Genomic DNA, 18,125 nt, shown 5'->3' with positions numbered 1-18,125 from the left:
TGCAATGTCAGTTTCACTGTTTTATTTGAGGTGTAGGCACTGGATATTGCATATTTAGTGTCTACTCTATCGGAAAGACAGTTGTGATATCGTTGTTGTGATTTGGCAGTTATCAAAACAACGGTCTAATTCTTTACGAAAGGGTAACTTTTTTCTGTAGTAAATTCAACTCTCGAAAACAAAATTCCATTACTAATTATGGAGAAAAGTGTTTATCGTGAAAATGCGTGAAAAACATAAAATTTTGAACAAAAACACTAAGCTGGCCTAAATTGGTATCCGTGACTATCGCAAAACATGAAGTTTGTCAGGTGCACCGTGACGCTAACGAATTTAGCATAGATAAAAGTTGACTGAACCGAAACGACCGTCGAGTAAACAACTGAGACAATTAACTTAGCGATAAGTTTATAATCATAATTAGTAATTTAGATGGTATAGAAGGAATAATTTAAAGGGATTAGCATAACATGGCTTAGTGGCGTTAGTAGGCATTAAGTGTTTTGGCAAAAAAATACAAAGCTCGACATGACATTATAAAGTTTTTTTTTATAGACTTTTGCTTAAAAGTGCTTGTGTTACTTAAATAACTATCTAAATTACTACAAGAATTAGTACAACATAATTTATTGTTTCATAAATAACAATTTTCTCGTATTGATCGACGGTGGTCCCCAAACTGAGCTGGTCCTTGTTTCTTGGAGGCCTGAAGCCTAACTATTTCAAGAGTAAATATTACTTACAATGATTACAATCTCCAGAACCTTTTAGATTCATATTAACATTAACCATTTTCCCCTCATCTCTATATTGTTTTTATAATTTCTCCCAGCGTTCTTTCTGCCATTAACTTTAGTAATATATTTTTAATACGTACACACGGGCATTGTTTATGTTACGTGTTCTATCACAATGGCTGCTTGTCATTGTTTTGCTCGCAATTACTACCGATGCGATGATATTGAGATCAACGCTCACTCTGCTTGCGTCACTCTGAAGTAATATTATTAGAATTGTCAATGCATATGTACTTCAGGGTCCGTTAATCTAATTTAAATAAAATGTACCCGGTTTAGTGTTCGTGGAACGATATGAAATGATGATAGATGGACGAATGCTTGCTTTATTTAAAAGAAATCGGTGGTTTTGTACCTTATAGTTGTTTCTTAGGTTTACGCGAATGTTAGACATTGAAATAAAACTACTTTTACGGATTTTATGCGGTTTAATTTTAGTTTTTAGTTCCCGACGTTTCGACACCTTTGCAGGTATCATGGTCACGGGCATCCTTTTTTGTACCTTGTTATATGACTTTGAGAGCTGATTTGTTATCACAATACATTAAGATTTACAATAAACGTTATTATTGCCTTAATATTAAATATAAAACAGTAAATAATCATCAAGCTTTGCACGACCAAAGTGCAACTGGACAGAGTTCGTGTTCTCATAATCTAATCATAATTAAATGGTCGTCGAGATCGTTTTTTTACCATAAATAGAAGTACTAGCACCGTGACCATGAACTTTGTTCCACTATTAATAAGATGCTCTCTCACCAGCACTAATTGGCCATTTAAGCGAAGTTAAAAACATAAAAATGCGTTTATCCTGTTAACTTTACTAATACTTATAACATGTGAAATATTTTATTATTTAATTCAAAAACGAATTCAGTGTTATTCTTATTTATTAGGTTTAAATTACGATTCAGCTAACTGAGTTACGTGCAATGAGCGTTTCAAGAAATAATAAAAATCAATTGATTCTCACGCGAAACTTAGGCGTGCAATACTACGGTCTGTTTCTATGCTAATCGGAACATTACTGACCTATAAAATGTGGCGATAACAGTCTTGTACTCTCGTGCATGTAAGATTTTGATTATTTAATGCATACGTAAATATGTGGTAATCGATTCTGATGACATTTGTTATTAACACTGAAACTTTTTTTTAATCACAATATTTTCTTAATCGAATAAATTACAATACTTATAATTTTCATCTACGAAATTTTAGTTAAAATATTTTTATTACACAAAACTATACCCTAACATTGTATGTATTAAGAATCACTGCTGTAATTCCATGGTGTACAATAAAGAATATTCTAATCTAATCTAATCTATAACTTAAATGTTTTCAAATAAGTTTTATTATATGGGCACTAAAATTATGATTTAAATTTTTCAATTAAAGATAGGACGGCAATATACAAATGTAACGTATCTTATCAATTTCTGTACGTGATAATCATGATTTTAACATGACTTTTTGTCTCTCCAGGTCAAAGACATCGATGCGGAGAGCCACCACTCCGGGAAGGTGACGGAGAGCACGATGGAGGAAAAACTGTAAGTCTTTATTATTTTCTTTACATTTATCGTCTGATACCCTTCGTCTGCATGCGAACCAGCTATCTTCTGTACAATTATTCGTACATAGGCATGCTTCGGTGGACACTTATTGTGTGTTCTGTATTATTTTGAGATATCTTAATTAATGGTATTCTTATCTTGAATAAGTTTGCCTCACCTGTGCTAAAAACACGCGAAAACAATGAACTTTAATAAAATAACTGGCATTTAAAGAGATGTCTCCTAAATACAGGACCGAATAGTTACACATACATAACGTTACATTATGCAGACAGAAAAGTTTAGTTTTTAAATTAAAATACATGTTATTCCTCTGTTCGACATTGACCACTAGTCTTCTAGTCCATATATCCCAATAACACACTACAATAGCAGCCTAAAATGATAGTTACAAAATGGAACAAGAGCTGCGAGCTCTTGCAAGACCTGGTTAAGGTAATGCAACGCAGTTACATAAGCTAACTGAACAGTGATGTTATATACAAAAGTTGCCTAAATAATGCGCCACAAATAATACAAAAACTCCATAAATGAAGCGGACTCGAGCCTTTCTATGTTGTTAAGGTTCTGCGTTATAAACTGTAGATGCATAGGTATTTCTCATCGTGCATGTACTAATGTAAACTAATTGCAATACGATTTATTAAATGATTTGAGATTTCGCGGAAAAACCGCGAATGAATGATGAGGTTTCGCGATTTCCCACTCCTATACCAGGTAATTCCTTGATAAATAGACATGCCAGTATATTGCTTTTGAGTAGATTTTTATATCGTCATATCGCTTTGATTTATTTCCTACTTTGTGTCCCCTACATATTTTTTTTACAAAAAATCTCCCGCAATATGGAATTTAATCCTCGTATCGCAGGAGCACAGATAGCCAGCCTCAAACACAAAGAGACGCCTAGAATTAGAACAAGTGTTATTGAATCAAATTTTCGTCGTACGCGGGGATCGAACCCGCAATACGTCGCGCCCAGTTGGTTTTGGTGTGGTGAAGTATAGCACTCGGCTAACCGTGCAGTCGACTCAGTTTAACATTTTGGCTTGTTAGAAAAAACCTTCCATAACTTTTATTGAGACCTATTTTTTACACTTATGTTTATTTATCAATCACATTTACAAATACAAACAACAATGGTTGGCCTTATCATGCGGCGATAAGGCACAAACAAAATAATTTGTCTTGTATTCCTAACAATATTCACAATTTCAATAGATTGTAACAATTCAGAACCCACGACACTGAAGGTTCCGTATTGTCCGGCAACCTATTCCAAGGTGACAGCTCTTATCTCGATCAGAGCTAGCGTATCTCCGGCTTTTATTAAATTATACGGAACTCTGAAATGATGTATAATATTGGTATGACCTTCGATGCAGTGAAAAAGGCTTTCCATTTCGAATCAATCAATAAACGTAATTTCTTTGAAAACAACCTTGAAGCTACAATAACAGTATTTTGTGGTATATTTTATTTTTGCCAAACTATAGATTTTGAGATTTTCCCGTTACTCTCTTAAGGAATGACATTTTGCAACCACACAATTAGAGTCATTAAAATAACGTTACAAAAGTGCCTGAAAAAGTCCCCATTTTAAATTAAAGTTTTTATATTTGGCTTCTTTATTTTAATAATTTTAAGCCTTATATGACGATCACTCAACTTTAGTAGTCTAATATTAACCAACCAAAGCATGCGTAATAATTCCTACCCGTCTTTACATCAAAGCGATACAGCGACAACAAAAAGAAAAAGTCACTAATGTACAATGCAATAGCAACACGAAAGAAGTGACAACATTGCATACAAGACATGGCAACTGTAACACATGTACGTAACACTTACAAAGAAATAACATAGATCTAGTCTAGGCCTTTAGGTAACCTTAATAGAGGTATACAAGGTGTCTTAAGAGGTCCCAGACTGTTAGAATAACATTTCAAAAAGGAAAGTTTTGTGACGATGTATAGGTGCTGCACTACCTCAGAAACTGCTAAACCGATTTTGAAATGTACTATTAGAACAGATTATTTGGTTGCACAGACTGTATTCGATGAATTAATTCTGCACATGTGGTTAAAAGTTAGTGTTTACCGTTTCACGATAAGCGGTTTACTACTTTATGAAAAATTATCAATTCAAAAAGCTTTATTTTCTTATTTATTGATTCATAGGAAAGCTAACTTTTTCATAATGTTTTTTGGAGGAAGTAGTTTATGTAGTTTTGTAGTAGACTGACGAGACTCGGTATAAACATGTTATACGAGCAATTGTCGGATCATCAACTTTTATGTTCATATTTAACGGCTAAGGTTTTAAACGCAGTAAATTATAGTAGCGAATAATCACCTTATAATTATGAATACAACGAGGCACGCAATGTGATATACTTGAGGAATTTTATTAAACAGAATTTATAAAAAAATACGATTTAGATACTCTAGATTAAATTATAATTGATTGATTGATTATTATTTATTTATCATAAATTTAGGCAAATGGACGACACACAGACATTCAAATCACATGTATAAAGGCAAACATTCGTGGATCACACAAAAATAAAGGTCCTGCGCGGGGATCGAGCCCGCGACACGTTACGCAGATGGTTTTGGTTTGGTGACCTAAATCACTCGGCTATCCATGCAGTCATAATAATTTCTCATATTCCCACGTTTTTTTTTAATAAACTCACTTTCTTGTTTGTTTGTCGTTCCAGTTGGATTTTTGCAATACAATTTTGAGGCACATCCCGATAAGGTCAAACTCGATGATAATGCAATTTGCAACTATAAAAACGGCTGGATCGATTATGATAAGATTTGAATGGAGTGACATTTAAAGACGTGGGTTTTTAGATGTTTTAAACCTATTAATTTATTAGTCTCTTAGCTTACAGTGTAAATATTTTATAATATCTGAAACAAGTCTGCCTCCGATGAAATACAGGAAGCGGTGAGGTCGCGACCGCACTCATCGCTTGCACAACACTAATATAATAAAACGCTATGAACATCGCGGAATGTTTATTGCACTCCATACAAATTGAGAAATGGAAATATTATGTGACTGGAAGCCTCAACCACTTACAGCGTAATGTAATGAAGTGAACTTCGACACTTCCTTTTTGAAAAAGCCAATTAGCAAATAATGAGTTTTTGTATAATATTGTTTGAAGTTAAATAACTGAACTGTCATTTTAAGTACATCAGATGTGCGGTTACTCTGCGGTACTTATTCTGCCCTATGAACGATTCTTAAAAATATTGTAAGATCCTACACATCGTGTATTAATTTGCAGTTTAAATAAAACCGGTGAAGTGCGAGTTGGACTAGCGACACAGATTCCGTCCAAATAGGAGAAAGAAAACAAGTCGGTTGTGTGATATTTGTGGTTTGTTTTTTCTTCAACACATTTAAGACCATAACAACCGTTACTCGATCTTTTTTTGTAATTATTGTTTTCGCGGCCGTATAGTCACATATCTATATCTATACTAATATATAAAGCTGAAGAGTTTGTTTGTTTGTTTGAACGCGTTAATCTCAGGAACTACTGGTCCAAATTGAAAAAATATTTTTGTGTTGAATCGAGGAAGGCTTTAGGCTATAAACCATCACGCTGCGACTAATAGGAGCGAAGGTATAATGGAAAGTGTGAAAAAAGCAGGGCAGGCCTTAATCATAACTTATATCTTCTACCCACGGGGACGAAGTCGCGGGCAACAGCTAGTTTTAATATAAGTCATAATTGTAATATTTAATCATTAAATTAGTTGCAAATAATTTCGTTTTTTTTTTGTAATTTGCCTGCCGGAAAGACATAATTTACACATCATCTGTGAATATTTCAACTGTCTATTTATTATGGTTCATGGTCAACTGGACCGTCAGTACTATTGGTTCATTATTACCCTTTTCAATTCGGTACCAAACGCCAAATACGTACAGCTACGCCAAAAAACTACACATTGACGACTTTTAATTGAAAGTAAAAGTTCTCGATTTAATTTTTCATGTTTAAGATGTGTGTGGTAAATAAGCTACGAGTAGCACAATGCAGTGTGTCACACATATATGTTACATATTCGTTTAGATAATATCGTTTGTAAGTGAGAACGGTTCGAGTTAATCTGGAACATCGCTCTTAGACTTCCGGTGCGCACGCGACGATACTCACATTTTATACGCGTTGTTTGTGTTCGATTGCCAGCTATGTAAGTTAGTTGCGACTACGTATAAAATTTTTTAAATGCTATTTCTATCGTCGATGACAATTTAGATTTATAAGAAAAATATGTGCGAATAGGTAATATCCAAACACTGTGTCTTTACAATTCTGATTATTATATTTTAGTCAAATTAAAATGAAGTAGAAATACACAGGGTTGTGTATATTACCTTTTTTTTAACTTGACTGTACCAAAATTCATCGGAAAAAAAATCGGATTACGAATATACATTAGATAATATTATAGAATCCCACTAATATTATAAAGGCAAAGGTTTGTGAGTGTGTATGTTTGTTACTTCTTCACGTCAAAACGGCTTAACCGATGTTAATGAAATTTGGTATGGAGTTAGCTGACACCCTGGATTAACACATAGGCTACGATTTATTACGAGAAAATATCTTATTTCCTAACTACGCGGACTAAGTCGCGGGTAACAGCTAGTATTATCTAAAACGATAACATAATCAGGTTTTATTATTTCTTATAAGTATATTATTATTCAGGCTCTTTTGTTTCCTCTAGAATCTTCAATAACTTACACCGTACACGTGTCATTATAGTTTCCCGAGAAATCGTTGTAAGAAATACGTGATTTGTATGAAAACTCTTTAAATAACGTTACAGAGTTATCAGTTTATTTTGTAAGATGTAGATGTTTAGTGTCTGTTTTTTAGATGAATAGAATATTTTGTAAATAAGTGGCCATTAGAATTCATTAGGTAACGGACTGATATATATAACTTATGTATAATGTACTTAGATTAGTTTTAATAATTATGTTAAGGCGCATTTATCGCATTGGGTTAACCTGTAATGGTAAATGTTTGAAGATAAATAAATAAAATTTAACAATATCTATACTTTTTTTCTACTAGTGATGCTCGTTGATGCACAAAATATCTTTCGGTCCTTCGACAGTCAAGGATACCATCCCACTATATGTACATTCAAACATATATTTTTGTAGCACTAAATTGTAAAAAGAATATATTGCTTTTATTGTTTTATCATAATCGGTAATAATTAGAATACTTTTATATTTTTATTTTATTTTGCTGCTATAACAAACATTCTCTTAACACTGTGAGAATCAAACCCGAGCCTCCATAGAAAGTGAGTTGCTCAGTAAAGCATTACGTTAATCCGGTCGTTAGATAGCATCGTCACGTAAGACAAAAGGAACAGCAAATGTGCGTGTAATAACAGCGCCTATCTTAATGCACGAGATTGCATATTATACGATACTTAGGGCTAATACAGACTTTTTGCTTTGAACGCCATGCAAGGCTCAACTGGCGTTCAAAGCCCGTCCAAAGGCGTTCAAGAGTTAGTGGCCCGAACTGCTGTGATAAGCACGGTCTTTTTTTTACAATTATGAACAATGAAAATAACAAAAAACTTAATTCTTGTATTGCGCTGGATTTCACAGACTCAGGATAAGCATTCATGGATTACACAAATGCTTGTCCTAAATGGGGATCAAACCTGCGCCAAGTCGCGCACAGTGCTTAATACTTATTAAATAATAGAAGCCATCTATTAGATCTATTGATTAAATGAAATTGTTAAATGTATACGGTACATTTTCAGATTCCCTTGCACCATAATTGCTACGATTAAAATTATTGTTTCGTAATTAAAGTTATTCTTAACTTTAACAAAAAAAAGATCTTGGCTGACCTGTAAAATAAATAGATCAGCGAAGTTTTGTTCTAAATATAAAATATGTAAAAATGAATCAAATATACCATGTTTAAAAATAATGAAGACATCATCCGTTATTTATACATACTGAGCAGTAAAAAAACTTAAAGGCTAAATCACAAATCATCGAATGAAATTGTAAGGTTGATAAAAAATGTCTCTTGTCCCTTGTCAGGAGACAATACTTAACAAATGAAATGCAAATTATTTGAGAATACATCCCCAGTTTAAAAACACAAAGCATTTTTTATCATTAAAGAATAAGCAAGTGTGGGGGTGTATTCTCAAAACTTTTGACAAGTGTCATTCCGAGTGCATTGCCTTATCCCCAATTCTCAAATCATGCGATAAAAAATAACATTTTATTACAAATCCCGCCCCCGCATGACACAGCAATATGGTAATAACCTACGTGCATACAATACCGAGGAATACCTTGAAGGTTTCATGTCATATGTATGATTGATGGTACAAGCTCATGCACAATGCTATTGTTATATAATGCAATGAGTTCGGTTATATTTCCCGTGTTATTTAGCTGTTTTATGTTGATTTGAAGTGTTTCGTACTATATTGTAATGTGTGACGTCACATACTATAATTGGCTATTAACATACAGTGCTATGGCGCATTGTCTACCCACGTATTGGTGATGAAATTAGGAGTGTGTCAGTTTGAGATAGAGTACTTGTTATTAACAAAGAGGTTTAATTTATCGGCTGAATATGCATAAACTTCCTTGTTTTAATATATATATTACATGTTTAGATAGCCTGTTAGACTATAGGTTTATTTTTGGTTTTATAAAATTTATATCACTCATGAAAAAAACTATTACTTTCTGTCTTTATTTATGGATTACTAGTATTATGCTTGTATGCATGAATACGCCCTTTGTAAATAAAATAACATTAAATAAATCCTAAACACAAAAGACTTTGGTATACCGTAAAACATCGAAATTTATAGCCCTTTAAAAGAAGAGGTAAAAAAATAGGCAAGTGTTTTGAGTCATGCGCGTTGATGTCTTTTCTTCGCAGCAATAGGTGGTTCGTCATGCTGACTTAAAAATGATACTTCAAAGAGTTACTGTCACGTTTTATGGTCAATAACTTATATACGTGTTTTGAATTAATTTTATTACTGTTATATAAGTTTATAGTGGAGACTTTTCAAGGTAAATAATACGAATACTTCTTTTAACTATAAAAGTTAATGTACGATTCTTAAATTATTCCCTTTTTTATTTCACCGAAGGAATGTTTTTTCACCTTCTTTTTAAGAATATTTTGGTATTTTGTTAGAGTCGTGGCCCACGAATTAATCATTCCAATTTTCTACTACGACGGATGTCTAATTTCTATAAATTCCATTTCATTATTTAAGTAGGCGTTATGTGACAATTATTTTTGTTTTACCTCGTTGCACACGATAGGTGACCCTCAAAACTAAATCATGTATAAGTAAGTAGCCTTCCACGAGGTCTCTTGGCTCCGATCGTTTTTGTTTGAATATTCAGCATTGTTTTTTTTTATTTATTTTTTAGTTACCATCCTCTATTCGTAGCTTACGCACGCATAACGTTAATTAATGGTAAAACAGTGTCAGAATAAGGTCAGTGGACCTAGGGTTAAAAAGACTTTCGCACTAAGGAATTTAAGCCTTGTATCACAAAGGGTTTCAAAAAATTCAAGCCACGCAAAAGGACACCCAGACTCAGAACAAGCATTTACATTGATCATAAAGAACAAAAGGAACAAAGCTATGCACTTATTTCTTTTGCATTATGGGATTGATCTTTTGAACTGAATACATCTGCGTGTTGCATTGAATACTGAAAATTACAAAAGTAAAATTAAGTATTACAAAAGTACTATTATCGATAGAATAAATGCAAAAGAATGACCTTTTATACTTTCACAGTAGAATGACGTGGATGCTCAATTCGATTGAAAAAGAAGTATACCATTGTGTGTCGTCCAATAAAACCTATATCAATATGCACAATCACCATTCATTACAAAACTATATAACACAGTCATGTACTGAAGAAAACACCTCTTTGTTTATTGTTCTGGGAAAGTTCGGGGATTCCATACCAAAGGCAGTCAATGCCAACACGCGGTACAACGAAGGAGTATTTATTACTCACGAATTTACATATTAAGCGCCTGTTTCACAATCTCTGATTAGCCGCTATCTGGCAGATAAATTCTTTGTATGGAAAAATCTGTCAAGTAATTTAACGGGAACTTACGTGGCGATTGTGAAACAGGCCTTAAGTGACAAGATTTATTGAAGAAACGTCAGTGTTTACTGTTTTAGTGAAGTTTTTGAAGCTATTTCTTCACTTATCTCGACTTGACGCTTTGGGATACTACGGGCCAAAATTTAACTGCTCATATTGGTATGTACTTCTTTCAATCAAAACTTTTTTTCAATTACTTTAATATTTGTATTCAGTTGAGGCTCTATATCTTCTGTGATTAAGGAAAGTTCATTAAATTATATTATATCTATTATCATTTATATTCAAATCTCTAAGCGCTTGGCTTTGAAATTTGAAATTAAAGTGTATATTTTTCAACACTATTTTTATGTCAATTCAAAAATACAACCATATATTCAAACCTCATTAACAATAAAGTCCACTTCAATTATACATTAAAGAAAACAAACAAGACCCATCCGCGTCTAAATATAATCCTCCAATCATCATCATCTCTAAGTATACCCATTTGCACGTCGATTGAGATCCGTTACCCTCGCGTACAAATCGCGGAATTAACATTCAATTACTAAATGACAAAGCCGCATTACGCATTACGCATGCGCACAACACTACACACAGCCTTCTCATAACCGGCCGTAAGTCACAAAGAAAGCTTCGCGCCTCGACGTAGTCTGCATAAACAATTAATTAAGAATTTATAAGAATGAAATCTGCTAGGCTTTGTTGCGATGACTCGGAGATTACACTTCCGTATCGAGATGCATTGTATTGTTTTAATGGAAATTATATGCGAGTAAGTTGCCAGTAATGATTATTAATTTTTGATTAATGTTTCATGGTTTGTTAGTCGGTGGAGGTTGATTACCCGTGTCATTTGTTTTGAGAATAAAGGATGTATGATTTGAGTTTTGTGTTGTTAGTGATCATTGTATGTGACATCTGTTGATTATGTCGGGTCTGTCCAATTAACAGTAAGAAACAAGTCCCTTATTTCTTAGAGGCTTTTTTAAAGTATATAAAAAAAACGATTTAGATATATCTTTTTAATCCTTATTGAATTAATTAGATAGGTACTGAATTTTATCGAAATTGCTTCATAACAAACACGTTAATTTTACATAGTACAATCCGAATCAGTTTACTGTCTTATCTAAACTTTGACTTTCGAAAACTGCTACTAAATAAGTAGCCTAATACACCGTGATTTTATGTCGTCTTACAAAACCAGCCCAGTTCATGTATCCAACGACTATAACACGATCATGATAAAAAATAGAATAAAGTATTTATGAGATTTGAGTACAATTAAAATGAAATTTTTATTCAATTTTATGATGCAATTCGTAGTTTTTTAGAAACACAGCTCTGTTGCGAGCGCGGTGAGGGGCTCGGGCGGCGGCGTTTTTATCATTTTTAAGAGTATATTTCAGATTTCTCTTGTTTAATTCTTCATCTTAGTTGATGATAAAAAAATAATAATCGCGCCTGGTATGGGGGGGTATTTTACCTCGGATACAAGAACTACTTTTGTAAGACGACTAAAAAATCACGTGTATACTTAAGTAAAAGATATTGATTTGATAAAACGGCATCTAATACTAAAAAAATAATCACAACGTTCTTCTGTATCTTCACCGATCTGTATATTGATTGCAAATCGTATCATTTGCTTCGGTAAACTGCTGCACGCGCGGAATGATAAACGGTGACGTTTCACGTACGTCTGGCTCGTGTACTACTCATTCATAAAACTGTATTACGTCTTGTCTTTCAGCGGCTTTGACCCGATTCCTTCACGATGTTATTACAAAATAATTAGACATTTATAGTCCAAGATCAAAGGGCAATTTTCTGTTCATTTATTTTATAAATTCAGTAGGTAGTAGGTTTGAATTTGGAATGTTAATTTTGAAAAATGTTTAACATGTTTAGCTAAGTCTCTTAACACTGTATGTGGTTTAGAAACAAGTGAGTCATTTTAATCCTGATCAGAGTTTAGTTTTTGACTATTTTCTCGTTTGAAGCCTGGGTTATCAAGATCAGGGAACAAAATCTTTATATAATTGTGAATCGAACTAATAAGTGCCTAACTATTATAATTTTGAGTTTGTAAATTTAAAGTCAAGTAAGTAATTGTGAATGCTCAATATAACCACAGAAATTCTTTAATACTACTCGTAGCCATAATCATAGACTGGCCTTGGTCAGACGCAGCATGAAACAGGACGACATTGTCTACAAATAACCTAGACCAAATCCACAGAATCGATCGATTTCACTCGAATAATTACACAACTTCAGATAACAATCAAACGTATCTCTGCTAACCTTATTATTTAATGGATAATAAATCATGGATCGTTTAAAACAGTAGTTAATCATTATAATTTGAATTAATTGTATTCGTGGCAGTGTATGTGAAGTGTCGGTCTTTGTTTCATGTTGGTGATTGATAGATCTGTTCTAGGTTATATCAATCGTAATTATGTAGGTGCAAGAAGTTTTATTGATTATTTTTTTTATTGGTAACGCGATACTGATTCTGTATTACGCGCTGTCAGTTGAGTTCTAACTTGGCCAATTGACTGCACGGAAAGCCGAGTGGTATACGTCACTAAGCCAAACGTACTGTGTAACATGACAAGTGTCGCGGATCGAACCCCATGTAGGAAAAGCATTAGTGGATTTTCACTAATGCTTGTTGTGAATTTGGTACATTGTATGTGACTTGGGTCCCCGCGACATAAATGGGGGTATTCGTTAAGTAAAAAACCTATAGAAGCTATCAATTTCTCTGAATTTAATCTATCTCAAAATGAGTTCAACTCTGTTATACTTTTTATCTTTACATTAATGAGAACTCAACGTAGGATAAACATAGCACGACCGGATGTGATAATGTGTAACAAAGTCCTTTTTTATTTGCCAAAATAGACCATAATTGTTATGGTCTAAATAGCACCTACTAAAACTATTCCATTGAAATTAAATTCAGTAGGCTTGCTCCCCATAAAATCGAGTCGTGTTTTAATCGATTTGAGACTTTAGTTAACTCACTAGAAGCCAACACTGGCGCTTATTCGAACGGTTGAACACGAGTAAGAATTAAGAAAACGCGTGATCGAGACCTATCGACGCTGATAACACTGGACCGCCACTTGATTTTGGTTTGTTTCGCTAGTTCAAGACCAAATTAAAAACAAAACCAAAACTGTTTTATGAAAAATATCCTTGTACTATCTATGATTCGGATTACAGTTCTAAAAATCGTACAGATAACCTAACAGTGCTAGTTAGTGCTAGGCATGAAAACTATCACAAATCCTAATCATAGTCAGCGACTCAGTTTGGTGAGCAACTATAAAGCATTGTAATCTGTAATCGCGTGTTGACTGGGACAGCCTATGGTGATGCGGCTACCTTGACATCCATGCTCTGTAGCTGTACAGGATTCAAGACTAAACACAAACTAACATCAACCTTATTTTAACGCCATAAGGTTTATATTTGTGCTTGTAAATTGGGCGGCGCGTGCACTGTATTACAGTTTTTAAAGAGATGTAAATGGTGACTTTGAGGTAAATTGGTGTAACCATTATAATTGTTCGCTAAAAGTCACGATCTTTGTGCATCGGATGTTGCTTGGTTAAAACTATTTTATAAAAATTGTAGTTGATTCACACTTCACGTTTAAAATTAAAAACTGACTTAGGTTGTATTACAATGAAACTGTCTACACCTCAAATTGTCAATATCTAATTTGTAAAATGATTGCTTGATTAATACATCGCCAACCCTCCATTTTCCTCTTATAAACCTCATTGTTGCAGAATCACCTAAAACTCTTATCAGAACTCAATCAATGACTGTCATTATATAGACTTTATAAAACAATATCTATTTCGTAACATCCGAAGTCGAAAGCTTATAACTTGGCGCGGCGCTATCGATAGCGAAAGTGATGTCCCTATTAGGTGCTATTACAGTCGCGATTATTGTTCGAGTCGCTATATAATATGCGCTCTCATCGTCGTTGTACTGTCCGAGTCATGATCGCTAGCGTTTTCTTTCATTTGTGGATAAACGTGTTTTTAGAAAATCGTATATTTGCTACTTCACTCTTTTGACTTGATCACAGATTACGATGAAGGATATCACCGAATACAATTTAGGTTCATCTTATATCTCAAACCGATGATGTATGTACATTAAAAAATGATCGGGAAAAGTATCATACTCCTAAATGGCATGACGAGTTAGTGAGTTTTTAAAATTTGTGAAAACTTCAAGGGCGCTTCGTGCTGCGGGATTTGTTTGTTAAAAGAATTCTGAGTAAGAAAATTTTGTGCATAAGAAGTGATTTTTCGTGAAAGCCCTGCGACTTTTCACAAAATTAAACATGTTTTATCTAAATATAAAGGCCGCTTCTTTGTTCATAAACCATGTGTCGGTTTTCTGTCAAGGCTAGCCCTTATCTTATACGTGTCCACACTTCATGACAATCTAAGTTCGCCAACCTCTTCCACCTTAACCCTTGCGTTGGAAAGCCTCGGACGTGATTCGAATTAATGACATTAGCCGCGGGTTCCGTACCGCTGTGGTAATGAACCGCCGTGAACTCGGGAAGCGATGTCATGTGCCATTAGCTCAGTTAATACGCAACGCATGCTTTCTATTAATTAGGTGTTACTTTTCGCCTGGATTTGCATCCGTGTAGTACATTGTTGATGTGTTTTGAAATTCTGATTAATTCGTTCCAAAGAGCTTTTCAGAGCTATAGATTTTGACTGTAAGAGTTTAGATCGAGTATAATGTGATCTGTGGTTGAGATCGTAACAAAAGGGGCTTTAAACTAATAATAGGCGAAAAATCAAAGTTTATTATTACACCAGCTGTTGCCCGCGACTTCGTTTGCGTGGTTTTAAAGATGAGAAGAACACTAAAGATTAATAGTATTAAAACGATTGATAATAATGTCAAACGCACATGAATAGTTTTTTTGCAAGTGAAGGTACAATATGCAGATTCGTTCCAGTCGCAATTATGCGTAAACTGTGAGAAAGGGAACGTACAGTTATTTGCTTACCATCTGATACGAGTGCGGGATAAATTGGTGTCAGTGTCCACTTACCCAGTACTACAAAGTCCTTTAATTTATTAAACAAGGAATGTTGCCGTTGTAGAAACAGGACGGAGCTAAGCCTAATATATAGTGCCTTCTCATTTCCATAGTGGCAAAGGTATTAAATATAGTCTTTGGTAAGAAAACTGAAAGCGAAAGGGCTTCCTTTCGCTGTAAAGCGGTAAGATACACAACCAGTTTGGAATGTTTGACTTTCAGTTGGTTTCGGAACGGTTCTGTACCGTATAATTTTGTTGTTTATCAAGATAATAGGTACCATTTCATTGCTGAAGGGCGTTCTAAAGAATAGTCGATTCGATTGGTTTTCGAGCAGTGAAGGTGGCTACTGGATAGTACTCTAAGGATGAAACATCATCTATTTTAAATTCTAAATGTCTTTTATTTGATTCATCCTTGGATTTGCCCTTTTTTTCGTTATCTTAGCATTTATCTATATAAATTACATTCACATATTCGTGGTAGATTTGTTTTCATCGTTTGTAAGTGTTATGATGTTAAATTAAATGGTAATAGTTTAGACAAAACCAGTGAAGTATCATCTCATACTTATTATGAAACTAATACTGTATATGATACCTAATGAAAGTAGACAAGTCGTCACTTATAAAAGTTGGACATTACTTATAATGACGTTAAGCGGATTATGTTGGCTTATGTATTACATTTATCAATTAAATTTAATTATAAATAAACTGAAATTATTTGATTAAAACTGCCACTTTTTATATGCTGCACGTTAGAAAATTTGCGACGAATATACTTCCTTTTTTTTATATTAAATTTTAATTGAAAGATGTTTTCATTCTCCCAATTTATTCCAATAATTAATTTACCTCAGCGAAACGATCAGTATAATAATTTCAACATTAATTTCGTCAAATTATTAAACATTATTTTACATACTTAACCATTTCTTGGTTTCGTACTTTATCTTAAAGTAGCGTAATAAATTTGAGTGACACTAAGTATGAATTCCGCAAAAACTATTGGTTACAACACCCACTTCTCAATTGTTATGAATCTTTTGGTTTATACACCGTACATAGGTACTTATTATCAAAAAGTAAAAGGTACTTACCGAAATGAAGTCTCGTTCCTTTATCTACATATCTTCTATTTTATCTTTCTTTTAAATTCTTTACGTCTGTCGTTCTAAATACCATTCTTTTAACAACTTTAGTAACTTTCGTCACGTGTATGTATCGGGATAGCCTGACTAGTATCGGAGCTGACGCGTCGGCTGGAACGCGAATCAAAGTAATAACGAGTCGATCGTTGTTAAACAGATTTTCTCCAAAAATCAAGCTAGGTCATATTCCATACAGCGATGTCAAACAATGCCTGAACGAATTCTATTTAAGTAGAAAGTGGTAACACGTCGTTTGTCTGTCACTGACGTTCAGTATAGTCATGCTAATCGCGTATCGTAAACACAAAGCGCCCATGGAAATTGTACCGTGTCACGCGGTCACTGTGATGCCGGCCCAAAAGCTAGAGCACCATAGGAAAAACTTTTTAAATTATGTTTTTGTATTTGGACAATTATGTGCAGTGGTGCTGTATAGATTCTTACAGAACTGTCAAGTTCACTTTTTATGAAAACACTAGCTGTTGCCCGCGACTTCGTCCCCGTGGGTAGAAGATATAAGTTATGATTATGAGTGTATACCTGCCCTATGTTTTTCACATTTTCCATTGTATCTTCGCTCCTATTAGTCGCAGCGTAATGGTTTATAGTTAAAACCTTCCTCGATGAATGGTCTATTCAACACAAAAATAATTTTTCAATTTGGACCAGTAGTTCCTGAGATTAGCGCGTTCAAACAAACAAACAAACAAACTCTTCAGCTTTATATATTAGTATAGATGAGGTTACGCTGACAGTGGGTTTGGCGTGGTGACCTTTACCGCTCGGCTATCCTTGCAGTTACAATACGAGTTGAGGTGTGATAACTTTCGTAGATCTATCTTATTGACCCTTGTTAGAATACTTGAAAAGCGTAAGCATGGCACCCCCTTATAAAAACAAAAGTGTAAAAGAAAAAAACTATGATTGACCACAATTTACAAAGACAATAAATGATTAACTAATTTACAATTCAATTGCCTTCTCACAATAAAGCGGACAAAGCGCTTCGCATAAACATATGCGTCATATTCAGCGCTTGGGAATACCGCGCACGATGCCCACTCCAAGAAGCTAGATATTATCAATTTTCTTTATTGCAATGCAGCCACCTAAAGCCATAAATTATACTGGCAGTAACTTTAGAATTACATTACCAAATACTGGTTTCCTCATAAATATAGATGCAATGTGCACGGCAGTGAAAATTCTCATGCATATCATGAATAAGTAGATACCATTAACACAAACATCCCTATACCTATACAAAAAATATAAATGTGGAAAAGTTAGCTTAC

The 18,125-nt window shown here is 34.0% G+C and overlaps 1 protein-coding gene across 1 annotated transcript in view; it reads left to right on the top strand.

Moving 5' to 3' along the window:
• Positions 1–2,212: 2,212 nt before the first annotated feature.
• LOC113506164 (neprilysin-4-like) overlaps positions 2,213–18,125 on the top strand; it is a 31,110-nt gene continuing 15,197 nt past the window's right edge. Inside the window, exon 1 of the mRNA XM_026889013.1 lies at positions 2,213–2,356. Within this exon, the coding sequence (XP_026744814.1) occupies positions 2,343–2,356 (14 nt within the window). The 5' untranslated portion in view covers positions 2,213–2,342. The remainder of the gene's footprint in view (positions 2,357–18,125) is intronic.

The sequence above is a fragment of the Trichoplusia ni genome (genome assembly GCF_003590095.1).
Source record: "Trichoplusia ni isolate ovarian cell line Hi5 chromosome 2 unlocalized genomic scaffold, tn1 tig00002049_group1, whole genome shotgun sequence".
NCBI classification, from domain to species: domain Eukaryota; kingdom Metazoa; phylum Arthropoda; class Insecta; order Lepidoptera; family Noctuidae; genus Trichoplusia; species Trichoplusia ni.
This window is presented reverse-complemented; position numbering and strand designations above follow the sequence as displayed.